Below are 26,164 nucleotides of genomic sequence, written 5' to 3'. Positions count from 1 at the left end.
CCAGCCCAAGCTGGCGCGGCGGTGGCCCGGGCGGTGGCGGCGGCCGGGATGGGCGATGGGGGCTCCGAGCGCGACCGTGGCTCGGCGCGCAGGGCGGAGTCCGGGGGCGGTGGCAGGCGCGGCGGGAACCGCGGCGGAGCGGAGGACTCGCGAGCTGATGGGGACGACCGCAGCCCGAGGGAGGTCGCCGGGACCTCGGCCTCCAGCCCCGCGGGCTCCAGGGAGAGCGGTGCCGACAGCGACGGGCAGCCCGGACCCGGCGAGGCGGACTACTGTCGCCGCATCCTGGTGCGAGGTAAGGGGGCCAGCCTGCGCGGCCCTGGCTCACGCGACCTCACCCTACCCCTAATGGGGCCTCTGATCTTCCTGCAGCTTCCACTTCCCCATTCGTATATTCATTCATTCATTCATCCAGCAAATATTATTTTGAGAGGCTATTATGTACTGCACACTGGGCTGAGTGCAGGGACAAAGCGGCGAATAGGACCTAAAGAGGTCGTTTCCCCGCCTTTCAGTTTTCGGCCTCTCCCGCCCGCCCTTGGTTCAAGGCCCGCGGGGGCAGGTAGCTGTGGCTGGGGCGCAAAAGGGGGTTGCCAGATTATTAGAGCAGGGTCCTTGCCCCGCGCCCCGCATTGCATGGGCCGAGAAAAGCGTCACGCGCGCTCGGCGGGGTCAGGACGTAGAGAGACCAGCGTCCGGAACTGCGGGAGTTAATGGCCGGAGCTCCACGCGGCGCCCAGGGCGCTTCCCCGCCTCCTGCCCAGCCCTGTTACCGACCTCAGCGGAAGATCTGCGCGGATTCCTCGCGGTGGAGGGCGTGGGGACACCGAGGCCGGCGTGCGCGGCCCTCGCCCTCCTGTGTTTCGTTCTCTCAGTCCCCACCTCCTCGCGGTGCCTGGGCCCAGCCCTCTCCTGGCGCGGCCTTCCCCCGGCCTGGTCTTTCGCTTTCCTGCATTTCTCCCTCGCCCCTCCGCCTCTGCCCTCCTCTCTTCTCTCCTGGCCTTCTTTCTCCCGCGAACACGCCTTCCCAGCACCCCTTTCCTACAAGCCCCTGGATGTAGACTGCGCCCCGGTACCTAGCTCTGCCCGGCCTCCCAGCAGTGAGGCCGAGGCTCCCCGGGCGCCCAACCCAGCCCAGCCGCGCGCGAAGCTCGGAGCTCGGCTTCCGCGGTATACAGACCTCACCCAGCGAGCTGGACGGAGAAAGCAGGGGATTCCCGGGTCTTGCCCACAAACGGTGGTTAGGACCTAATTTCTATTTCTCCCTTATTCCCGGAACCCGGGACAGAGAGACCCGGCGCCCAGAAGAGATCACACTCGACTAACGGCTCGCGGGACCCCCGACTCCTCCGCGCGCCTTCCTCCCGCTGCCTTTTTCCTTCCTCCTGCTGCCTTTTTCCTTCCTCATCTCCTTCGCGAGAGTCATTCCTGCGAGCCGCGGGACCTTGGGGGCGACTCGGCCAGAGCTGATTTCCTCGGCCTCCCGATTCTCCTTGGCCTCCTGATTTCCTTGGAACCTGCCCTCAGCCGGCTCGAGGTCACTCCCGCGCGGAGATCCGGGTTTGTTGGATTTGAGCTCAGCTACTGCACCGCCGACTGGGGCATCTTGGGTGGGTGTGCGTGGCTCCGAGTATGGGGGACACGGTGAGGGTAGGGCAGGGGACAGCCCAACATGGAGAGACTGATGACTGTCCTAGACATAGATGCTGGGTCCCTGATCCAGGGAAACCTTCCTGGTGCCAGGTGGTGGTCACCCCAAGATGGGGCACCACCCGCAGCTCTGGGGGCAAGCTGGAGTCAAGGCAGTTACAGGCAGGACGTGGTCCCCACCTACCAGGGATTCCAGCAGCTGTGTGGACCAGTCCAGCACCTGGGATTAAACTAGATTCCATTGCCTAAACTCTGGGGAGTCCTGTGTGGAAGGCCTGAGTGCTTGCAGTTCCATTAGGAAAATCCGCAAGGCTTCCAGAGATGGAGAAATCAGCCCTCCCCCCAACCCAGATTCCCAGAGTAAGACTCCCAGTCCCTACCTGCATCTACAGGTGGGCATTTCTTTCTGCCTGCACAAATGTGAGTTCTGTGCCCACCTTCAAACTCCCCTCCCCCTAACCCTGTGTGTAAAATATATACATTTTTTGTAGCTTTGTCAATTAAGTAGCGCACAGGTGTAGACTCATAGAAGATGGAAGTCAAAGCTGGGAGCAATCCACAAACAGACAGAGAAGGACCCCACACTGTGGGGGACAGTCTGTGTGCATGGTCAGGTGGCATATTTTATAAATGAATGTACACTCACCCAGTGATGACAGTTATATTTATACAATATAATAAAAACATTAAATATAAAGCAGAGTGTATATTTATGCACCTCACAGAAATGAAAGACAAATGGACCCTCATAAATCACTCTGCCCTTGCCACAATGATGGGAAAGGTATTACAGGCCGGGGACGTCATTTACTGCTAATCCCTCCTAGTTAGGGTCGCCTGCATCACTTGCGGCCTGCCTGGCTCAGGGCCGAGTCTCTAACAAATGAAACAGGCCCGGCACTGGCGAAGCAAAGCCTACAGTACCTTCGCCCCAGAACAGATGGCCCTCCTGTAGGCCCTGACCTGGGCATATATTTTGCCCTTGACCTCCCAGGACACATCCTCAAGTACCTTTGGAGGAAGCCATTAAAGGGTGGAAGGGAGGGTGGCTGGTGAGGTAAGGACCCCAAGAAAGGGCCCCACTACCTCTGGGTCTTCTCCCTCCTTTACCCTCTGCACTCAGTCCCCTGAGGGCCCCACCCCAGTGTAGCAGAACTGTTCAGGGAGTCCCGTGGGCTAGGAGAGTGGGAAGAGAGCTTGAGCACAGCATGTTGGGGTCAAATCCCCTGCCTCATAGTCCTTCAGATTTGAACCAGTTTCTTTGCCTCTTTGTGCCTCAGTTTCGTCATCGGTACAAAGGAACCCATGGCCTTTACCATGAAGGGCTGTGCTAAGGTGATGTCTATAAACCTGCAAACACCTAGCTGGAGCTGCATAAATATTCATTGAATAACGGAGAAGGAATCTCTGGGATGACCTGTGAACCACTTCTGGTGCGTGAAGTGGGCTTCTTTCCGCAGAGGCCTCCCCTCCACCCCTGGCGTGGGGACTCAGTGTCCTTCCTGCTCTGGGCCCAGGGACTGGACCTGTGTTAGGAGAAAAGCAGCCTAAGGCTGATGATGGAGGGGAAAAGACCACACCGTGCAGCCCTCCCCAGGCCCCTTGAAGGAACCTTCACTCCGCCAATGACTCAAGCCTCCGGCGGCGGAATACGGGGCAGGGCGCCGACCTTGCTGCCCTCCCTTCTACCCCCACCCCACCACCGTCTCAAAATGGAGTCGGCTTCACGGCCGCCGAGATGACAGGGCGTGTGCACACAAAAGGCGCCTGGCACACACAGCCTCTCACGGCCCACCGTGGACACAGCGAGCCCACCACCCAGGGCATCCAGCCCAAAGGACGCCCCACACCTCTGCGTGCACGGCGCATTGCCCAGAGAGCGGTGGGGAAGATCCTTTTATCTCTATTGGAAAGGGCGCCCCCACCTCGAGCAGAAGGCACCGGAAGGAAGCGGCCTCCTCCCAGCCCTGGCTGCAACTGCACCGCGCAGTCGCCTCGTACAGCCAGTCACTGGCTCAGCGGCCTCTTCGGTGGAGCCGGGATCCCGGCGGGCAAAAGAAATGGGACAACTCTCATTCCAAGCTCCCCGCAACCCGCAAAACCACTCTGGTATCCGCACACTCAGACGCACACGCGCGATTCCAAAATGAATCAGGTCCGGAATCAACTACCTGTTTTGACATAGCCGGGAATGCCCTTGCGTCCGGGTCACCCAACCAAACAAGTTTCCTCTGCAATGCTTGGCGCCGGCTCCTGCTCGCCCTAAGCGGCCCCTCGGGCCTGGGCGCCACCCTCGCGGATCCTACAGTCCATTCTGGCCGCACTCTCCGCCATCTCTGTGCCGCGGCCTTGGCCTTCGTGGGGCAGGGTTCAAAGACGGTCGCGGGAGCGCTCACGCGTGGTGAGATCCACCGACCTTCTCACGGGGCTTCCCACCTCTCCGTCTGGGAGCGCGAGGGCGGGATAACGGCGAGACCCCTTGGCCTAAGGACTCGCTGTCCCCACCCCCCAGCGGAAATGCGTTCGCGGGAGAGCTTGAGGGATACTCTGGGTGGCTGGGGATTTACGGGGACGCGCGAAGCCTGGGGCCTTCGGCTCCGGCTGGGCAATCCTCGCGGTTTCTGTGGTGACGGTGGGGAGGTTGAGTTTAGTGGGGTCCCGGCCCCTTGGGAATCCACGGGCAGCGCTGGAACCGCGCTCCAGAAACACGCACGTCCGGAAATGTACACACGGCACAGCGAGTGCATCGGGCGGCGTCCGTGCAGCCACCAACGCGTCTGAAGACGCTGGACAAGGGGCAGCTTTGGGGACTCGGACTGGGAGCCGCCTGCGGGGACACCCTTCCCTGCATCCTGCAGCCGGTGGAGGTTCAGCTCTTCTCGGCTTTTGCTCGCTGGCTGCTTAGATTTCCAGCAGCCAGTGACCATCAGGCTGCGGCACAGGCGGCCTGTACGGCAGGGCGTTTCCGCAAACGGAGATGGTGGGGCAGAGTGCTATATGGGAATAAGCACTAGATTGCGAGTCCCGAGGCTGGGGTACCCCGGGAACACGTGACCTTAGCCCCAATATCTGAGTCTGTTAATAGGATGAGATAATCCATGTCGAGTCCTCCCGGCGTCGGTAGGAGTTTAAATGGTGCACGCGAGGGACAGTACTTGAATTGTGTTTATAAGTTTTAGGGCTTGTGAGGGTATTAGGTTTCTTTTTAATTTTCTTGAGGTTGTTTTGTTTCATGTTTGTTACATTTTTCCTTTTGCTTTGTTTTTGGGAAGAGGACCAGCATCTCATCGCGGGTCTACGCTGGGCCCCCTCATTTTGGTCTTAATTTTTCCCTGTATATACCCACCACCCTTCCTACCCCGGCACAGAACACACCAGCAACCAAATATGTTCCGTGAATTTGGTATGTCTTGCATGAGCTGTTTTCATTTTCAGGAATCGTGCAGGGCGTTTTGCAGCTCCTTGCGTCCCCAAGCTGTCTGCGCCCTGCGTGGCTGCGTGGACCCGGGTGACAGTGGACCTGCCACCGCTTCTCCCGCACACGTACCCCCGAAGGGACAGACCCCCCAGGTGGCCCCAGGTGACCCCGTCGGGCATGGAGCCCGAGTGCTTCGGAGACCAGGACAGTGACTGGTACCCGGGGCTGAGAGGGAGGGCGGGGGCCGCGGCGGCGAGCGTCCGGGACCCGTCCACACGGGCGCCACCTGTAGGAAGGGAGGGCGTCTACGCCTCCCGTTGGCCCCGACGCCATTTCCTCAAGTAGCGTCCTGTCTCGGACCTGGGGCTGTGGCCCAAGCTCCTGTTCTCTAAATTTCCTTGATTTCTGTTTTAACTGGGGAATAAAAGCCTAGGAATTTTGCCTTTTATTTCCCGTTTATTTAATATAAAATAACGATTGACCTGACCCTTGTGGAGATTCCGTAGCGGGTAACTCGGCTGTGCGTCCGCCGGGTTCCACGTCGCAGTCTGAGACGCTCTAACAGAGGACACCCAAGGGGAGTGCGCCCCCCGGGGAGTAGCCTGGCTACTCCCACCCACCTCCTTCCAGAGGCCCCTGGGGTCCCGAGAGAGATGTTGGGGGTCTCGGCCGCCCGGATCCTCCCATCGGTTGAGGACGGCCGCGGTGTTCTCTCATTGTTGATCACTGTTGCGGGAGGCGGCGGCGCCAGGCCCCGGATTCGGCCTGCAAGACCCAGGGACACCCCTCCAACCATCTTTCCCACGCACTCCCATGGCCTCGCCATTCACTTGCTCATAGATTCATGCAGTAAACATTAATGCACGCCTACTGTGTGTCAGGCTGACCCTGGACTGGGGCTGCCCGCACACAGCTTCCCAGACCCGAGACTAACTCGACCCGCGGGCCAAGGGAGGCGGGCGCTGGAACCCGGTTCCCGAAGTGCCGCGAGGGGACAGAGTGGGAGGCGGTCACCGTGCCGGACAAATTTCGCCATTGCCTAGATACGTGCTACCAGTAGCTGTATTCCCAGGGCATCATCCCCAGGACCAGAAGGGCCCTCAGGGGCCCGGCACTAGAGGCAGGGGAAGGGCCAGGGGCCGCAACGTCGGTGGCGAGTCTTCTGGCTGTCTGCGGCTGCATGGTGTGAGGTTCCACCGACAAAGTCAGCCAGAAGATTGAGAGAAATAACTGGATAAATCTGCGCTTTCCTCCCCGGTCCACCCACACATGCACCAGCCCACCGCTAGAGCTTGAAATAATCGGGTAACTGAAGCCACAGTTTGTTCTGTTTTGCTCCAAGCGTTGGTCCCTCGCTGGCTTCCGCTGCCTCCCGCGCCCACCGCGCCCATCCAAGTAGCTGCGGGAGGGACCCAGTCCCCTGTGTAGACAGAGAGATGGTTTAAATTCCAAATAACAAAACAAAACACCACAAAGGCTACTGAAATAGCCACCTTTCCCAGTTCCCAGTGTGTCTTTCCAGGCATTTCCCCACGCTCTTAAACAGACATTCACAAGAGCAGAATCTTGTTACAAAACAGTTTTTTTCAATTTACCTTTTAAAAAAAATTTAATCTGCAATGGCTGTCTTTTCAGCTTAACCACTTCATGCTGTTCGGTGCTGTAGAATATTCCGTTGGTTGGGGAAAGCCTGATTCCCCTAACCTCTTGGAAGGACGTTCTAGTTGTTCTCCTTACGATTAACACTGTGAAGAGTCCCAAGGCGCAGGTCAGTGCGCATTTCTTTGAGTGTTTCCATGGGATAAATTCCTAGCAGTGGAATTGAGCTTCAAAACTTAATTTTTAAAACACCTTTTACATGTAATTTTTTTAAAAGTAGGCAATTCATTTGCATAGTTCAAACATCAAAACGACTTTTTAAAGTACATAGTGAAAAAAATCTCAAATCCCTCTCCCAACCCTGTCCCTGGTAGCCCAGTTCCCACTCGACAGCAGCCACTCTTCCTGCTTTCTGAATGTCCTTCCAGATAATTTTTATATGTATGATGAAAATCAGTGCAGCTATGTTACCTTTTCTTTCTTTTTTATTCTTTCTTTCTTTCTTTTTTTTTTTTTACTCAAACGGTGCCGTCTCCTTATATTTTCTGCACTTTGCTATTTTCACTTACCAGTCTATCTGGGGATGTAAAAAACCTTGTTCACTTTTACAGATGCGTGGAATTTGTTTATTCAGCCCAGATGGACTATATGTATGTAATCAATGCCCTATTGGTGGGTATGCAGCTCGTTTCTTATCTGTTGTCATTATATACAATGCTGCAAAGAAAAACCTTGGTCCTTGGTCATTTCCACAAGTGTTGGTTTATCTGTCAGAGAAATTCCTAAAAGTGGAGTTAATGGACCCAAGGGTATGTGTGTTTGTAATTTTGAAGATAATGCCAAATTGCCCTCCATAAGATGGTCCCAAAGTACACACCCACTAGCAATGCGTGAAAGTGCTTGTTTCTCCAAATCTTGCCATTACATTTCATACTTTGCATTGGAACAGATATTATCAAATTGCTCTGTGAAAAATATTTCATAACTTATACCCCCAACTTTGTCCTTCCCCCACATTGGATAGTATATATCACGTTTACACTTGCCAAGCTTATAAGTGATAAATAGCACCACAATGGCATTTTAATTTGTACTTTCTTGTTGGTGAAATTGAGCATCTTTTCATATTTATAGCCAGTTGTATTTCCTCTTGGATTTGCTTCATAAATCTTGTGCTAGCATCACACCATTTTAGTTGCAGTAGATGTTATCTATCAATTCATTGCTTTGATCAATTTTAATTTTCAAATATCTTTTTCTTACTGATTTGTAGAAACTGTGCATTGTAAATAGTAACCCAATGCTTTCAATGTATTTGCAAAAAAATTTTTTTCAGTTTATCATTTGTCTTAATTTCATTAATGGTATCTTTTGTTTTCTGAAGGATAAAAATATCTTTTCTATTATAAATGCAATGTATGCTGTTTTGCTGTGTCATGAAAAGTAAAAAGTGAAAGATTCTCATTTTCTCCACATAGTATACTTCTGTTCCCAGGATATTCCCTAGTAACTGAGAAACATAAAATGTAAAAACAAGTTTTATATTACAAAAATGGAATCATAAAATTTATGTTTTTTTCAAATTTTAGAGCTTTATTTTTTACATTTAAATTTTTCATCCATCTCGTTTCTATTTTTGCATGCAGTATGAGAAAATGTTACTCTATTCCAAATGCTGAGCTAATTGTCCAAAAACTATTTCTTTGATACTTTAATCTTTCCCACACCCGATATGAAATATCATCCTTATGACATTCCAAATCCCCATGTATGCATGAATTTGCTTCATAAATCTTGTGGTAGCATCACACCATTTTAGTTACTATAGATTTGTAGTCTGTTTTGCTGTGTGGTAATACAATCATTCTTCTCTTCTTTGGCTTTAACATCCTCCTAGCTATTCTTCCATTTTCAATTTTCCAGATATCAATAATTGCACTATATTTATAGATTAGTGCAGGAAGGATCTAGTCACACTTTAAAGTCAGCACATTAACAGCACAGCTTGTCGTGCAAAGGAACCAGTGGGTGCTAAGAAATGAAGTCAGGCAGGCTTTGAGTGGGCCTGTTGGGAGAGATATCAGGAAGAGGTAATATCTGATCCTGGAGGTTGTGCCATCAGCTGTTATCAGGCCAACGATTACCACCTCCCCCAAGGCAAAGGTTCCTGGGACAGAATTCACACACCCCTCACTGTGCCTCAGGTCTCATCCCTCTAGGAAGAGACCAGAGGGACAGCAAAATTCAGACTCTTGCATTTTCACCCCAACAAGTGCCTGCCCCCAAAGAGGCCCGAGGGAGAAAACTGCCCCTCCTTCTTGATGCTTCCCCCAACTCCACCCAGAAAAGGGGCAAATCAGGGAAGGTGGCCGAGTCAGCAAGGATGGACTAGATTTTTCCTCCGGGACAAACAACCCCAAACCTCAGAGGTTTAACAGAACACAAGTGTGTCTCTCACTCACAAGGTAAGTCCATCTTGGGACTCAGAAGCCCAGGCTGGGGGAGCTGCAACTTGACTCCACTTCTAAGACCATCATAGTTGGGGGCAAGGGTATGGCAAATTATGAACTGGCTTTTAAAGGGTTCCCCTAAAAGTGACCTACTCCCCTTCCTCTTGGCTAAAGCAAGTCATGTGATCATAGCTGATTTCAAAGGAGGAAGGAGTGTGTACCCACCATATGCCTGCAAGAAGAGTTGGACACACTTTGGGAACAGTATCGATGATTTATACACTAACTTGACTTTGATGAGTGGGCTTCCCCAGCCACCCTAGCTAAAACAGCACTACACACACACACACACACACACACACACACACACACACACACAATATAGTTGTTGGTTGGGGGTTATTTGGAAGGGGCAGTAATATCCCCTTATCTTGTTTTATTGTCTGCCCAGCATTTATCATTACCTTACATATTCATTTTTAAAAATTTGTTTATTATCTGTCCCCCTCTCCAATAAAAGGTCTATAGGGGACCTGGTCTATTTGGCCCATTCCTGTATCCCCAGACCCTAGAATAGCAGGTGCTTAATAAATGTATGTCAAATGGCTGAATACATATGTTTTTATTTATATAAACAGCATAGAACTGCACATATTCTATAACTTGCTTTCTTTCACTTAATGTCAGTTCACATAAGTATTATTACATTGTTTGTTTTCATTGCTACATGGTATTTTATACTATGAATGCACAATATCATGTTCAACCATTTTCCTTGTGGGGAACATTGAGGAAGCTGTCAGTTTTTCATTGTTTTGAACAATGCTGCAAGAAACAGCCTTGTTTTATATACCTTGGAGCACATGAGCCAGTGTCTCTATAGGATAAATACCTACTAAAATAAAATTGCTGGAGCAAAATTATGTGCATCGTTAACCCTGACAGATATAGCCAAAAACGTTTGTAGCATTTCATGGTTCTACCTACCGTGTACCGAAGTGTAAATTACTCTAGAATGCACCATTGCTTTCCTATTCCTCTATTAATGTTTTTCCAATCTCTTGGGAGAAAAGTGATTTTCCATTGTTGCTTGAACTTACATTATCCAGATTACTGTGAATTGTGTTCTTTTCATATGTTTATTGGTCATTTGTATGTGTATGTGTGTTTTTTAATAAATGGCCCAATCAAATTATTTGAGCATTAAAAAATCATTTATAGGTGCATTATAAATATTCTGGATATTGCTCTTTGCCTCTTTTAACTATTTTCTTCAAAGTTGAATTTGTATTTTATTTTGGTTTTGGTGCTTCTATAATACTTTAATATAGTCAAATACAACCTTTGTTTTTTTCTTTTATGACCTCAAGTTTTCTATCTTGCTTAGAAAATTCTTTCCACACCCAGGATTGTAAAAATATTCTCAAATATTTTCTTTTAATACCTTTCTCATTTTATGATTCACTTTCCAACCCCTCTGAAACTTATTTTTGTATATGGTTTGAGACAGGAACTTAAGTTAATTTGATTCCAAACAGATACTTTATGGGCACCAATCTATAACTCCCCTTATTGACTTAATCAAACTTTCCTCATTTAGAATGCCCCCTTTATTATAAATTCTATCACCTTATACACATGGGTCGAATTATGTACTCTCCATTCCATTGTTTCCCAATATTCCATCATTTGAGTATCATCTTTATCACTTCTGTTATATTCTTATTCTATTTATAGTATTATTTGCTTAGTATTTTAGAGTAAAAACTTTTCAGATTAAATACTTAGTTTAGCCTTATCCTAAGCATGTAAAATTATGGGTTTAAAATGTTTTTCTAGTAAACATTAAAGTAAGTGCATACCTTTTGAACTGACAAATGCTTATTTGCATACCATTTAAAATCATTTCACAAATCAGAAGTGGAAGGCAGAGGCACTTTGGGGAAACACCACTGTGTTCTTTCCACTCATGGATTTGTCAATTTCTGTGCCAAAACAATCAGTCTAGCTTTACGCATTTTTGTTATTGTTATTGTTATTTTTAAATAATTATAGACTCACAAGATGTTGTAAAATATTGCAGAGTTTTTGTGTATCTGTCAACCAATTTTCTCCAATGGTGGCCTCTTACATAACTATAGTACATTATCAAAGCCAGAAAATTGACGTGGGCACAATATAATTCACTAGCTTACAGACCTTCCTTGGATTTCCGCCATTTTTGCAGGCTCTCATGTCTTCGTATATGGTTCGATGACATCTTATCAGATGTATAGATTTATATGGCCGCCCCCACAGTTGGAATACTGAACCCTTCCATCACCACAAAGGAACTTCCTCCAGGTGCCCCTTTAGAGTTACACCCACCCCCTTCCCCAACCCCTGGCAAACCACTGGTCTGTTCTCCATTTCTATCATTTTGTCATTTTGTGATGTTATATTAAGGGAATCGCACAGCATATAACATTTGGGGATTGGCTTTTTTCATGCAACATAATTCCCTGGGGAATCATCCAAATTGTATCAGCAGGGTGTGACAACACCCTTTTACCTGCCTAACCCTCTCCCCAACTCCCAAGAAACTTAATAAAATCTACATTCCTCTCCAATGCCCTTGGAGATGGATTCACTTGGGGTGTCATGAGGAAGTTCTGAGTCTGGTCTCTCAGTTGGAAGCAGTAAAATGCAAGCAAAGGGACCCAGTCACAATGGGGCCACAGACAGTGTTCTGCCTTTTGGGGGTATAGGAGGAATTGGGGCAGGGGGGCTTGAATTCTCGCCAAAGTCCCGTCCTTTCCACCAACTCCCCCAAGATCAGGGCCCCCATCCATTTGATGCTTTCTTCCCTGAGACCTCGCAGGACCTGCCTTGGGGAGGGAGGGCCCCCCTGAACAGTAACTGCACCCCTCACCCCAACTCACCTTCTCCCTGAGGGTCGAGTGTGAGCTGGAAGGTGCGGGGCAGTCTCTGAGGTCAGAGGCAGGACTAGAGAGCTGGAGACCAGGAGGAAGAAGTCTCTATAAATCATATGGTGGGGGCTTTGGAGGGAGGGGTCTCAGGCTGTCCTTCTAGAGCAGGAATTTAAACCACAGATGCCACAGCCCTGAGGACTGGGAGGAGCCTCCTGGCAGACACAGCACATCCCAGGTGCTGCTTCTTTCACACGTCTCCCAAGAGAATGACGAACTGTCTGGAAGATTCCATTTTTACCCATGACCAAAGTCCTTTTCATTATAAACTATCAATTGAATTAAGGGTTACTAAAAGAAGGTATTCATGAAGTAAAATGAGGATGTTTCTACAATTTATTGAAGACTGTCACTGTGTCCTTGGATAAGTTACTTAAACTTTTGTTCTTCCGTTTCCTCATCTGCAAAATGGGGACAGTAATAGTTCCAACTTCATTGAAACATCAAGAGTGTTCAAGTGCTTAAAAAAGCACCTGACCCAGCGCAAGCACTGGAGAAGGGTCAGCTATTGTTGACTAAAGTGTGAGCAGCCATGGCCAGTAAGGCTGCTGACCACATTGCAAATTCCAGCTGCACACCCCACCTGGAGAGAATGGAATTCCTGCACCCACCAAGGGTTGCTTTGTTAGCTGTGCTTGCTCAGGGCTGCCTGGAGTTGGCACAGTTGTCCATTGCTACCATTCTTCCTATTTAAGGGTAAATTTCTTTTAGTTTAATTTCATCATTATTGGCATCCTTTGTGGGGAGGCTTTTGGTGAACACTACAGGATAGGATGTCGCATATTTCCACCTTCTAATTTTTGACCTGAACTTTTTTATTAACTAGATTTCAAGCCAAAAGTGTGATTCAAACATGGATCATTGACACCTCAATAATCCAAAGCCAATGTTTGTATATAAGTCCCCCTCATATTTTATTTTTGCTGGACAACTTGTTGTTCTTACTGAGTCCTCTATGTGGGAATATCTGGTGAATATTTTGGAGTCCATTTAGGAGTCCTCTGGGTGTCTTATCTTTTGGGACCAGGTGCATGGAGAGTGACACGAGTCCCCCACCAGCTTGATGTGGTAGCAGTTGTCTCCTCCTGGGGACCCCAACTCTCCAGTCTGTCCTCTGCCCCACACCAGCTGGCCTCTTCATGAACCCTGGGAGGGTCTGGGAGGCAGATCTCCACCCATGCGTGCACCCGTGCACACACACGCAGGCACACACACATACTCAGGACTTAGGACCTAGCTCTGGACATCTCCAGGAAGCCTTCCCTGACTTATCACACCCAATCCTAACCCATCTTTTCCTCTGCAGTTGGGGACTCAGCATCTCTCTTTCCACTCGTTCCTTACTCTGCTGAGGAAACAGAATTCTGGCTGGGTCCAAGTCCTCTCCGCCCAGGCCATGACAGTAGATCTGATTTGGACCAAGGTACATTCACATTCCTACATCCACTAACAATCACACCCTGGGTGCTTGAGGAAGCGGGGGCCCAGAGAGGGTGAGCAATTTGTCAGAGGTCACACAGCCAGGCTCAGGCTCGAGCGCTGCCTGTTAGACCACAGCCTCTTATTAAGACCACGCTTGTTTGGTGACCCAAGTCCTTAGCTGCTGAACTAACCCGGCTGCCTTCGTGGCCCCTGCAGACGCCAAGGGGATCATCCGGGAAATCGTCCTGCCCAAAGGCCTGGACCTGGACCGGCCCAAGCGGACCCGCACGTCCTTCACGGCCGAGCAGCTGTACCGCCTGGAGGTGGAGTTCCAGCGCTGCCAGTACGTGGTGGGCCGCGAGCGCACGGAGCTGGCCCGCCAGCTGAACCTCTCCGAGACCCAGGTAAGAGGGCCAGGGCCTGGCCTCTCCACCCCTGCCCTGGCAGCCCAGGAGTCCAGACATGCATGGAGAAAAGGCTTAAAGCCGCAGGGAACCCAGAGCAGTAAATAGAGCGTTGGGTAAATGCCAACCCGGGCCTTGCCAGCTGGATCACGTGCTTTCAGGGGACTATGGAAATGAGCAGGAGAAACAAAGGCGGGGCGTTCAAGATGGGGGCGTGGCTTAGGGGGGGTTGGCATGTGAGAAGGACCTGTAGGAAGGGACGGTGGGACCGTGAGGGTCTCTGTGTAATGCCTGGCTGGGAGCAAAGCGAGTGGGGAGACACGAGACATGCAAAACTGTTGGGGGACCCCTCCCTTCCCCTTTCCCTCCCTCCATTACCGTCCCTTCACCCCAGGGTGCCTCAGTCCCTCTGGTCAGAGAGGAAGGGTCTGAACGCCCCTTGCACAGGGGAAAAGCTTGGCGTTTTAACTGTAGTATGCTTAGCCCAAGAGAAAACACTCTCGTAAACTGAGTGCCTACTCTGCACTCGTTTTAAAATGCTAACCGAGCTACATAATGATAGTAATAATAATACTTCGTGCTCACCATGTGTGGGCAGGTCTAACTGCTTTGCACATGCTAATTCACTTAATCCCTCCCTACAACCACAGGTGTAGCAGCCATTATTATTCCCATTTTACAGATGAGGAGAGGTTGAGTGACTTGCCCAAGGTGGTACAACTAATCAATTCCAGAGCTGGGATTTGGACGAGTAGTCAGGCATGTTTATGCTGCCAGTAAACTGGGAGGCCTTCCTGAGCTTGTCAAAGAATAGCCCAGAGACTCTTGGCTTGGCTACAGCTCTAAGCAACAGATTTATTTCAAACAATGACCCACACAACATTCATGGGGAAAGCTACGGGTGAGTGTGAGCGGGTCTCTGGGCACAGGGCCTGCTGCTGTCTTCCACTGGCATCTGTGTTTCAGTTAAGTCAGGGCCATGCCGCTCCCCTCACCAGAATTTCTCCAGCTGCTCAGATCACATGGCAGCTGTCCAGTCCACGCCTTGGGAGGGCACAGTCAGAGGTGCCTGGGTGTCCTTTCTCCTTTGGGGTGAGCTGGCTCTTCCCTGGGTAAACCGACAGCTCGGGGCAGAGAAGAGGTGAGAAGGGACAAGCTGAGGGTAGGGAGGAAGGGCTTGCTGGGGAGTGGCTGCTCCAGCTTGTCCTGTTTTCCTCCAGTTACCCAAATAACCCAGTGGATGGCCCAGGACAGCCAGGCCATCCCTCCAGCTGGGCTCAGCAGGGGTGGCTGGAAAGCCAGGCTTGTGTCCAGGAGTTTGGGGGGCTGGAGGGGGGGAGGGGGGCTGCAATGACTAGACCAGGCCAGAGCTCCTGGGGGAAGTCAAAGAAACATCCCCAAACCCCAGCTCCTGAAGCCAGGACTCCACAGACTTATCACGCTACCCCTGCCCCTTCTCTTTGTCCTAAATACCCTCTACTCACCTAGGTTTGCCCTGAAACTCTGCTCTCCAAGAGCACCTAAGATGCCCAGGCCAGCAGCTCCTTCTTGGGCCTCATCCTTCCCTCCCCTCCATACACCCTACTTTTACCTTGGAGGTCAAGCCCTAAATCCTCCTGTTCCAGGAAGCCTTCCCTAAGGCTCCTTGACCTCTCCTGGAAGACCTTGTCTACATGGCTTGACCTGTAAAGTGGGTGTGGGTGGGTGGGTCTATGTGTGCTGTGGTGGGCACCAGCCAGCATGGGCTACCCAAGGACAGGGAAGTTTCCAAGGCCTCATCTCCATCCCAGGGCTCCTTGAAAAGCCCGGCACACAGCTGGGCACACAGCGAGCCCTTGGGAAAGCCTCAGCTTACTCAGAACTGCTTTTGACCCTCTTTCTTTTTCTGCAGTCTTGAGGTTTTGCAGATAATGTAACTAACACACAGCCAGCATTTATGGAGCGCATCTTAAGCACCAGATAGTATTCTAAGGGCTTGACATGTTCTGACTCATTTAATCCCTACCACAACCTTGTGGGAAAGATCCTTATCATTTCTGTTTTAAAAAGAAGGAAACTGAGGCACAGAGAAATCATACAACTTGCTTGAGATTTAAAGCAGCTGCATCTGAGCCTTCCCCCCTTTCCCCATTTGCTATTTTGCTGGGGAAAGGGAATAGACATCAAGTCTTGCCCTTTGCCTTCCTCTCAGGCTCTTGCATTCCAGAGGGTAAGATGTGGATCTGGGGTTTTACAACCACGCTTCTGGACATAACCTTCCAGCAAATGACATTTGATCACTTCTACATCTGCCTGCCAGGGAGCAGCTGAGCATTTAGGTCTCTGACAGCAGTAAAATCTCTGGAATCTGATGTTTCTTGGAGACTCCTGGGTTCCTGAGCCCTGTCCCAGGCCCCTGCGTCTAGCCCTCACCCCCACCTCCTCCGCCGGCTGACCTCCCGTCATCTTCTGCTCTTTCCTCTCAGCAACACTCTGGTTCAAACTTCCCATCTCCTGGTCCTCTGCCTGCAGCCAGGATTCTGTCAGGACCCTCGTGTCTGCTCAGATGTCCCCCAGGCACCTCAGATCCCACAGTTCAAAGCTTCCCACACCGAGTTCCTGCAGTCCCTGCCTGGGCGGTTGGTGGCCACACAGGAAATGTGGTATTTCACATTTGTGCCCCACCCCCTGCCGTCTGACAAGCCATTTCCAAGGGTGGAGGCTGGGGCTGTTTTTCAACTCATCCTTCAACTCTAATCCTGGGCCCTTGCTAACCAGCCTGGCAACCTGCTGTGGGCCACATCCCTTCGCTTATCTAATCTTTGTAACAAGTTTGCTTTATGGACACTGTTATCTCCATTTCAGAAAATAGGACCACAGGGAGATTAATTAACTTGCCCCAGGTTGCATAACTGGAACTTGGTGGGATTTTCAGTATACTTGCATATACTTTTGTTCAAAAATATTGAGTGCCTACTATGTACCCGACTCTGTTCTAGGTACTGGGGGCACAGCAGAGAACAAAACAGACTAGGGACCTGCCTGCATGCAGCTTACATTCTACGGGGAGAAGGACAATGAACAGCATTTCAGAGAGCAGTGTCAGCAAGGAGACAAGACAGACGGCAGAGACTGGGAGGAAATAACCTTTATTGGGATGGTCTGGGAAGGCTCTTTCAGGAGATGACGTTGAGCTGAAACCCGATTGACAATGAAGAGACAGCCAGGAGGGGAGCCAGAAGAAGAAAGGTCAAAAACCCAGCTGTGAAAACCCAGGGGTAGGAACTGGCATAGAATGTTCTAGAAGTTCCGGAAGGCCAGTGTGGCTGGAACTTGGAGGGTAGAATTGGAGGTGGTTAGGGGCAGACCGGAGAGTGACATTTCACAGGGGTCACCACATCTGGAGAACGGATGGCAGGAGTAACTGGGGAGCACGTAGGGGCCACTGAAAGGGTGGAGGTGGAGAGGGGAGAGGGCTGATCTGAGATGTACTGTTTTGGAACTAGAATCTGTTGAGAACTGCTCGTGCATAACATGCATGGGGTAGTTTGGACTTGAACAACTGGGCGAATGCCGACACCATTCAATAAGAAAGCTGGGGAGGAGCAGGATGGAGGGAGAGTAACCAAATGTTTTGTTTTGGATCAGTTAAGTTTGAGATCCAAGTGGAAGTGTTGGGAGGGCCTGTCAAATACTCCTTTGCATGTTGGTTTTCCTCTCATGGGAGATACCTGAGGGTCTTGATCAGAGATTCCTTCAGACCTGCTCAAATAATAGATGGATTCCTAAAGGATGAAAAAGGAGGCACAATCTTGTGGAAATCCAGGAACAGGGATGATGGTGTAGCAGGGCCTGGTAGAGACTGGAAGCTGAAGGTGGTTTTGGAGGCAAGGGCCTCAGCACCAGGTCCACTGACTGCACTGCCCAGCTGCTCCCCAAGTGTCTGCTCCGCTCTCTGTATCTGTCCTCTTCTCGTCTCTTCCTGCTGCCAACCAGCACCTTTACCCTCTGTCCTGGATATCGAGAGGACCTGGGTGTGGTCCTAAACCAGGCAGAGAGAACATCCAATTTGCTCAGGGCCCATTCTCATTCCGAGTCTCCTCCTTACCCTGTGTGTGCCCATTTAAATCAGGAGCCCATTTCCAGGAGCAGGTGGGCAGAAAAGTGAAGCCTTTCCCTCCTGCTCCCCACTGCCCCGACTGACAGGGCTCTGCAGGAGGAAGGGTCCCTCATATGTGGGGACAACAGACAAGACAGTGTACAGGTGACCTCTGCCTCTGGCCTTCCTGGGGCCCGCTGGCTGCACAAGGGAGGAAAGGCAGGGTCTCAGAGGGGATCCATTTCTTGGGACCATCAGAACCCTCTGCCCATCCCCACATGTCTGGTGAGGCAGGTGCTCCTTGTTGATGTCAGAGAACAGGGACTGTTCCACTTAGTCCGGTCATCCTTATTTTTAGAAGCCCCTTGATACACTATCACCATGCATTGTTTCCAAAAGAATTTCTGGTGTTCGATTAAAGCAATATTTCTCAAGGTGTGGTCTGCTGTAGAACCTCCAGGGCACTTGTTAAGGTACAGATTCCTGGGTTCCAAATCAGAATCTCTAGAGCAGACCCCATGACCTATATATTTTGTTTCCACTTGGTTCCACAACAAACCTCTGAGGAGCCCTTATTATGAACTCCATTTTACAGACAGGGAAACTGAGACACAAAGAGGGTTAAGTAACTTGCCCAATGTCATCCTGCCAGTAAGTGCAAGAACCAGGATTGAATCCAGGGCTGTCTGACCTCAGTGTTTTCTTCACTATGCTGTATCCCCGTTTTCCCAGCACCTGTCAATACCTGGCATGTATCGGATGCTTGATATTTATGTGTTGTGTGAATGAACCACCAGCCTACCAGGGTCAGGACAGGAAACAAGAAAAGAAGATGTAACTATGAAGGAAGGAAAGGGAGCATCTGGCTCCAAGATTCCCCTCACTCTGCTGGCCTGGAGGGCTTTTTCAGGATTGGGGGACCAGGTGCCAAGCAGAGGACAAATCGCCAAGTTCCAATACTGACAGGATCCCCACTTGGATTGGATCAGAGCAGCTCCAGCCTTCAACAATTATCTCCTCAGGCCCGCTCCCTCTGCCCAGATGCCTTCTTCTCGAAGAGCAGAAGAGGGGCTACCTCCCAGGGCAGGTTATAAAACCCAGGGCCCGCCTAGACACACAGGTGCTGTTCATCTCAGATTAAGTATTTGCCCCAGGTCACAGGAAGCAGTCTTTTAAAGATGAAGGTCATTTCCAAATCCCTACAGTGTCTCACCATTCTGGAGGCCAGAAGTTAAAAATCAAGGGGTCGGCCGAGCCGTGCTTCCTTCGAAGTCTGCCGGGAAGAAAGTGTTCCATGCTTCTCTCCTGGCTTTTGGTGGCGGCTTGCTGGCAATCCATGGCATTCTCCCTCTGTCTGTCTGTCTGTGTCCAAATTTCCTCTTCTTATAAGGATACCAGTGATTGGGTTAATGGCCACCCGAAGCCAGCGTGACCTCATTTTAATTTGCCTGATTCCATCTGCAATTACCCTATTTTCAAATAAGGTCACATTCTGAGTTACTGCAGATTAGGACTTCCATGAATCTTTTTGAGGGGACACAATTCACCCTATAACAATGGAGCCTTGCAGGACCAGGAAGCTTTGGATTTAACCCTAAGATGAGGGTGACCCATGCAGTAGACCTGAAGACTTCCTGGAGGAGGGAGGGGGGCTGGTTCAGGGGGCTCTGAGCCCGTCTCTCCCTCAGTTTGTCCCGGGACTTGCTGAGCCTAAAGGATAATCCCCTCAGGCCCCATGGGGTCACAGCGGGTAGGCAGGCGGGTCTTCTCTTAGTTTGCAATGCTGGTAGGCATTCAAATCACCTGCAGAGCTAAAAAAAAAAATACCAGACAGATGACTAAGCCCCATCCCCTAGGGCTTCTGACTTAATAGCAGTGGATGGAGCCTGGGCGTCAGGATTTAGAGAAACATCCCCAGGTAATCCTGATATGCAGCCAGGGTTGAGAATCGCTGACCTCACCTGTAAGAGCCCAACAAATAAGCGTGCCAGGTCCCAGCTCCTGTTCCACCTGCCTTCTGCCTCCTTCTTCCCTCCACTCCAGGCCATCTTCCCAGAACCTTCCAGACTCCAAACCAAGCGCCAGCCCATGCTCGCCTCTCCTGGAGCACCGCCCCAGCCGCGCAGAGTGCAGGGGGAGCAGGCCACCTCGTGGAGGCTGCGTCCTTCCTCCTGGGGTCACACCCCTTGTTGCTGCCACTCCCTTGTACCTAGTCGCCCTCTGGGTGCTGGGAGTGTGCTGCTGCCACCACCCCCACCAGGCCTGCAACTTCCCAAGGGCAGGAACCATAACTTTTGTGTCTTTCCTCTTTCCCTGGTTCAGAAAATGTGAGCCACAAATGACTCCCCTTTGGTGTGGGCCAGGCACAATGCTAAGCCTTTTACATGGATTTGCTTATTTAACCCCAGACAGCCCAGTTATTATTGTCCCCATTTTAGAGATGAGGCAACTGAGACTCAAGGTTCATGGAAAGCTTCCTGGCAGGAGGCTTTGCAGCAGGGGAACAAGTGCCAGCAAAAGATCAGCAGTACTGGAAGGAAAGCAGCTTCCGGCAGAGCCAGGCTCCCCAAGCAGAGGGAGGGACAGCTTCACCGGGCAATCGAATTCCAGGGGTGGCAAACCTAAAAGGGTTTTCTTTCCATTCACTGCCTCCAGCCAGACTTGGTTGAGAACTCCCTTTCCCATTCCTTACTGAGCGCTCCTTCAAACGTCACCTCTTCCTAGAGGCTGTCCTGGTGACCTCACCACTCAAACCACACTGCCTGCCTCTCTCCCCTGCTCTGCCACCTTTCTCTAAAGTCCAGTGTCAGCCCACAAACTGTTATCCACCCTGATAAGTTAAGTACAGAAATGGAGAATAAGTTTTTGAAAAGGTATATAGCAATTTTTTATTAATTCATTTTAATTGTATTTTATGAAAGTATTGGCCCATGAAAAATTGCAGACTTTTTTTTAATAGACTGTAGGTTTGCAGAAAAATTACGCAGAAAATAATTACCGTATCACTCTCCTCAACGCAGTTTTCCCTATTATTCACATTTTACATTAGTACAGTAACTGTTAAAATTGATGAACCAACATTATTAGAATTACATTATTAATTTAAGTCCCTAGTTTGTATTGGGGTTCACTCTGTGTGTTGTACAGTTCTATGGTTGTTGTTGTAGTTGTTTTCTAAATTTTTATTGTGGTAACATATATACAACGTAGTATTTCCCATTTTAACCACTTTCAGATATGCAATTCAGTGGTATTAATTACATTCACAATATTGTGCTACCATCATCATCAGAATGGAAGTAGTCCCTCACCACATCACATGAGAAATACTTTCAAAGCATTTATTGCCACCTGACAAGTCTACTCATTTGTGTTTTTGTGGGTGTTTGTTTTTGTTTTTGTCAAAGCAAGCAAAACTAAACAATATGTGGACTGGGCATAATAAGCGCATGATAATGCTTTAATAAAGAGAGAGAGAGAGAAAGCACTTGACATTCTTTAGGTCTTTGACACTACACAACGTGTCCCTGAGGTAAGTATTCCAACCATTTTATTAAAGGGAACCGAGGCATAGAAAGGTTGTCCCACACTGATGCTCAGATCTGGCCTCCAGAGCTTGAGCCCTTGTCTAGGCTGGGGTCACCGGCCTGGGTGGGCAGTGGGGTGAGCGTCCACTGTCCGTCAGGTGGGAAGGCCACCCACTCTGTCCTGGGCCCCCGGCTGGCTTGGAGGCGGCGCTGTCCCGGGCCTGATGCGGCTGGCGGCAGCCAGCACCGAGCAGGGAAACCCCGCCAGGGCAGCTCGAGCTGCCGGCCGTCCCCACTGTCGCCGCCTCCTGGGTCTGCAAGGCCGCCATGGCCCCACAGCACTGGCCAGGCGGAGCCCGCTGGCTGGAACGGGCAGCCAGGTGGGCGGCTTTGTGGGGCTCCGGGTCTCCCGCTAGGTGCTCGAGCAGCAGTGGGGAGCGGGTGGCGCGTCGGCGCCCGGGAGGCTCCCGGCTTGCCGGTGGGGCCCGGCAGAGGAGCTTCTGGAGGCACCGCGGGTCGAGCGCCGCCGCTGGCGCCCCGCAGGGGCAGGCTTTGTGGAGACCTCCGGGCCAGGAGGAGGACGCGGCCGCGGGACTCGTCGCGCCGCCCTCCCCGGAGCCTGCGCCGCGGCTGGGGCGCCAAGGCCGTCTCGCCTCCCGCGCGTCCTCTCCCCAGGCCCAGCGCCCCTCGGCGTCTCCGCCCTTCCCACCTGCTCATTTGCCTTTGTTGTTTATTCTCTGTCTCCTCCACTACACTGGCCACTGCATCCGCTAGAACAGAGGAGGCACTCAATACAAATTGGATGGATGGATGGATGGATGGATGGATGGGCGGGCAGGTGGATGGATGGATGGATGGATGGATGGGCGGGCAGGTGGATGGATGGATGGGCAGGTGGATGGTGCAAGCAATCTCAAATAGATTCCATGACTTTCTGGTGGCTTTCCTTTATTGAAACGCAATCCAATCCCATTTAAAACAGCAGATACATCTGTGTCAGATCTCACCTTGTCCCGTCCTCACTCAGGACAGGCCTGACCCACGCTGGAGGGACCTGCAGGGGAAGGCCCTGCACACCTCTTGCCACCTCCCACTGCAGCCTCTGGAGGGGAGTATGACCTGCCCGGCCCACCTGTTCCCCCTTGCCCATCAGCTACCTCCTCTGGGGTGGGGGTGGGGGTCAGGGAGGCAGAGATCTTTTTAAATGACCAGGCATCTTCTGCTGTGAGGAGGGGGAGGCCCCCATGTCTCCTTTGCTCGAGGGGTGGTTGCCATGGTTCTCTTGTGGCACATCCAGCCTCAGCCCAGGGTCTCTTGGGCATCACCCAGACCACCCTCCAGCTCCTGCCTCCTCCTCACACCTCTAAACTCCTCCACGGGTAGTCACAGGAGTTGCTGGACTCTCTTATGTCCTCCAAAAGCTCGAAGGAAACACAAGGCCTCCCCTTCTTTTTCTTTCAAGGCTCTCTACTCTGTGCTTCCTACTATCCTGCCAGCACAGTCTGCCCTGGGAAACCCCTGTCACCATCAGCTCTGCAGCCCCCACCAGGCTGACCACTGGGCTCCCCTCCCAGCCTCCCATTTCCCGTATACACCAGGAAGAGTTGGGGTGCAGGTTGTGGGGTGGTGGGAGCTGGGCTACCGCTGCTTCCTCTCACAGGCCCTGGGGAAGGTCTCTGCCCCATTTTTGATGACTCTCTTTAGAATGTGGGAGTACTTGGCCCCTCTTTGACCCCGGCTTTGAGTGTGTGGCCACTGGAAGTCTCCCTCAACTTCCTGCCACATCCTGTTTCACATGGTGTCACGTTGACAAGTTTGGCCTTTATTGGTGATGGAGTGGGAGGGGGCTGCTGAAAAGTTCAAACTGGGAAATGACAAAATCCCATTCGGTTGGAGAAAGCTCACTCTGAAGGCAGTTTCAGAGCCAAGACTGGAGGCAGGGATGCACCGTCTCACTTTACAGGGCCCCATTCTCGCCCTCCTGGCCGTGCCGCTCCCTATGGGTGAGGCCTCTGCAGGGCCACCTTCTAGACCATGCCCCAGGTCCCCAGGACTCCAGAACCCCCCGTCACATGGCCCAGAGCCCACTGCCATCACCTGTGGTCATTTCTCCCAAGGGCAGACCCCAAAGACCCAAGAAGTAGGCCATTGGCAGGGTCTGAACAGAGCTGGGACATGCAGGCTGGGATGTCCACACCTGTGTAGGTTGGAGCCAGGGCAGGAAGTGAGCCACAGACTTCCATTTCCCCTCTTGCCCCCGGCCCTGCAGATGTTAGGGTTTGTACCTGGGCAGAGAGACCCTTAGAGCGGCAGGTCTCTCACCTTGGAATTACCTGCTATTTTTTTTAAAAATTACTTTTAAAAAACTTGCTTAAAAACTACTAGTATCTGGGTCCCACCCACCCCCATTCTGAGTTGCCTGGTCTAGCGTTAGGAGTGAGTCAGTGGTGTGAAGCACTCATGTGGTCCTCCTGGGTGGCGAGGGTTGAGGGCCACCACGTAGAGAAGCTGCGAGTGCAGGTGAGGGCCAACTGGGGAGAGGAACGTGTACTCTGGGGGCAGGAATGCAGGAGGCCTGAGGGGGGGGAGGCTTCTGGGGTCCCCCAGGCTTCTGCTACAGTGGATGGAGATGCCCATGGTGCAAAAGGGACCAGGGAAAAGCCCAGGCTTGGGGGAGCAGGTCTGAGCCGTGTGGAGTTTGAGGTGTTTTTGAGCCATCCATAGGAAGATCTCTCACAGGCTGTTCAAGAACCCTGGGCCCGGGGTACGGTTGGGAATTACCAGCACCCTAATGGTGTCTGAGGCCATGAACTTGGCTAAGAGCAGAGGGTGTGTGGTATAGGGGGAGTTGTGGGCCCAGGTGGAGCCACCCAAATGCCACCATCCATCTGCCAATCCACTCCTCCATCCTTAGGCCCGAGCCGGCTTAGTGGTGATGGCTGTGGGGATGGGAGGTGCTCATAAGTGGGGCTCCCCCAGTTCACCCAGAGCAGACTGACCATCTGACTGCTCTTATCCCCCGCTCTGACTCCTCCCTCGCCCCCTCTGCCCTGCCCCCCAACCCCTTCCCATGCCCTTCTCCCCTTTGCTTTGCCCCCTCCCCCCCCCCCCGCCCTCCACCCCTTTGCATCCCTTTCCTGCTTTCTCCCCCTACTCCCTTTCCCTTCCTCCCCTTAACCCCCTCCTCACCCTCCACCCCAAGGTGAAGGTCTGGTTCCAGAACCGCCGCACCAAGCAGAAGAAAGACCAGAGCCGTGACCTGGAGAAGCTAGTGTCCTCTGAGGCCTCTGAGGCTTTCGCCACCTCCAACATCCTGCGGCTGCTGGAGCAGGGCCGGTTGCTGTCTGGGCCCCGGGCACCCGGCCTCCTGGCACTGACCCCCAGCCCGCTGGGCCTGCCTGGCGGCCACAGGGGCACCTCCCTGGGCAACCCCAGGAACTCCTCCTCGCACCCCAATCCGCTGACCTCGGCCTCCACGTCCCCCCCACTGCCCCCCCCTCCACCTCCCCTCTGCTTTCCCACCACCCGGCTCCTGCACCTGCCTGCGAGGTACGAACTGGGCTCCTCGGCCTTCGAGCCCTACAGCTGGCTGGAGTGGAGGGTCAGCAATTCTGGCCACAAGAAAGCCAACACCTAAGCCTTCATCCCCATGTGACACTGAGTCCCCGAGCACAGCAGCATCCCCCACACCCACCCCAGCCTCTGGTGCCCCAGCAGAGGGCACTGAGCGGGCCCAAGAGGACAGGCGGCAGCCACCGGCCCTGCCCTCTCGCCACCCAGCTCAGAGACTATTGACCAATGAATGGCCTTGGTTGCGCCACAGCCTGTGTGTGTGAGTGTAGTGCCCGTGTGTCTCACTGAAATAAAAGGAAAAAATGACAAAAGGGAAAGAGCCCCACTGCTCCCCCACTGGCCCCTCATCCCCTCTACCCCTCTCCTCACTGGCAAGAAAGCAGGCCTGAATGGGAGGGGTAAGAAACCGGGGGCTGTGCTCACAGTTATGGGGGATCGGAGTACCTACGTGTGATGGGGGATCGGGGTACCCACATGTGCAAGTCGACGGGCACCTGATTCCCACTCCCAATTGCAACCCCCGCCCAGGCATTCCAAGGCCTGTGGTACCAGGGCTTTGGGGTTAATCACTCCCCTTTGCAAGGTCCTCATTGAAACATCAAAATCCTCGGGAGGGAGAAGTGTTCAGTTCTTGAGAAGAATGGACAATGGAAGGTGAGACCAGGCTCTGGAGAGAGGGGGCTCAAAGGGAGACCCAGAAAAACAAACCAAACACAGGTAAAGCCGGGCAAGACCTCACATGCTTTAGAGGCCTGCCCATCCCAAACGCTGGGACGGAAAGCACTTAAAAAGAAAAAAAAAAAAAAAAAAAGGTTTTGCTCAAATAAGACAATTTTTGAAAACTTTTTATTTGGAAATAATTATAGATTCACAGGAAGCCCCAAAGATAGTACCAAACGGTCCCATGTTTCCTTAACCCAGTTTTTCCCAGGGGTTACACCTGATGTAACTATAGGAGAGTATCAAAGCCAAGAGATTGACTTTGGCACCATGTGCGAGCAAATGTCTCTGTCGTTTTATCACATGTGGAGATTCCTGTAACCACCATCACCATCAGGACACAGGCTCATTCCT

At 51.7% G+C, this 26,164-nt stretch overlaps 2 protein-coding genes across 3 annotated transcripts in view; both read left to right on the top strand.

The window, feature by feature from the left end:
• On the top strand, window positions 1–25,754 carry VAX2 (ventral anterior homeobox 2). 2 transcript variants are annotated; one of them, XM_037807334.1, is made up of 3 exons: window positions 1–295; window positions 13,725–13,912; window positions 20,034–21,459. In XM_037807334.1, exons 1-3 carry the CDS (start codon window positions 49–51, stop codon window positions 20,319–20,321), a joined length of 723 nt encoding a protein of 240 aa, XP_037663262.1. In that variant the 5' UTR covers window positions 1–48; the 3' UTR covers window positions 20,322–21,459. The 2 variants fall into 2 exon arrangements, with proteins under 2 accessions (XP_037663262.1, XP_037663261.1); XM_037807333.1 differs by lacking the exon at window positions 20,034–21,459 and adding an exon at window positions 24,720–25,754 and having other exon boundaries at window positions 3–295.
• The window catches only part of ATP6V1B1 (ATPase H+ transporting V1 subunit B1), a 32,939-nt gene continuing 20,635 nt past the window's right edge, over window positions 13,861–26,164 (top strand). The window contains exon 1 of the mRNA XM_037807332.1: window positions 13,861–13,912. The gene's annotated coding sequence lies outside the window, so the exon portion shown is untranslated. The remainder of the gene's footprint in view (window positions 13,913–26,164) is intronic.

Source organism: Choloepus didactylus, chromosome 17 (assembly GCF_015220235.1).
Source record: "Choloepus didactylus isolate mChoDid1 chromosome 17, mChoDid1.pri, whole genome shotgun sequence".
NCBI lineage: Eukaryota > Metazoa > Chordata > Mammalia > Pilosa > Megalonychidae > Choloepus > Choloepus didactylus.
Note: the sequence above shows the minus strand (reverse complement) of the source record. Positions and strands in the feature narration are given on the sequence as shown.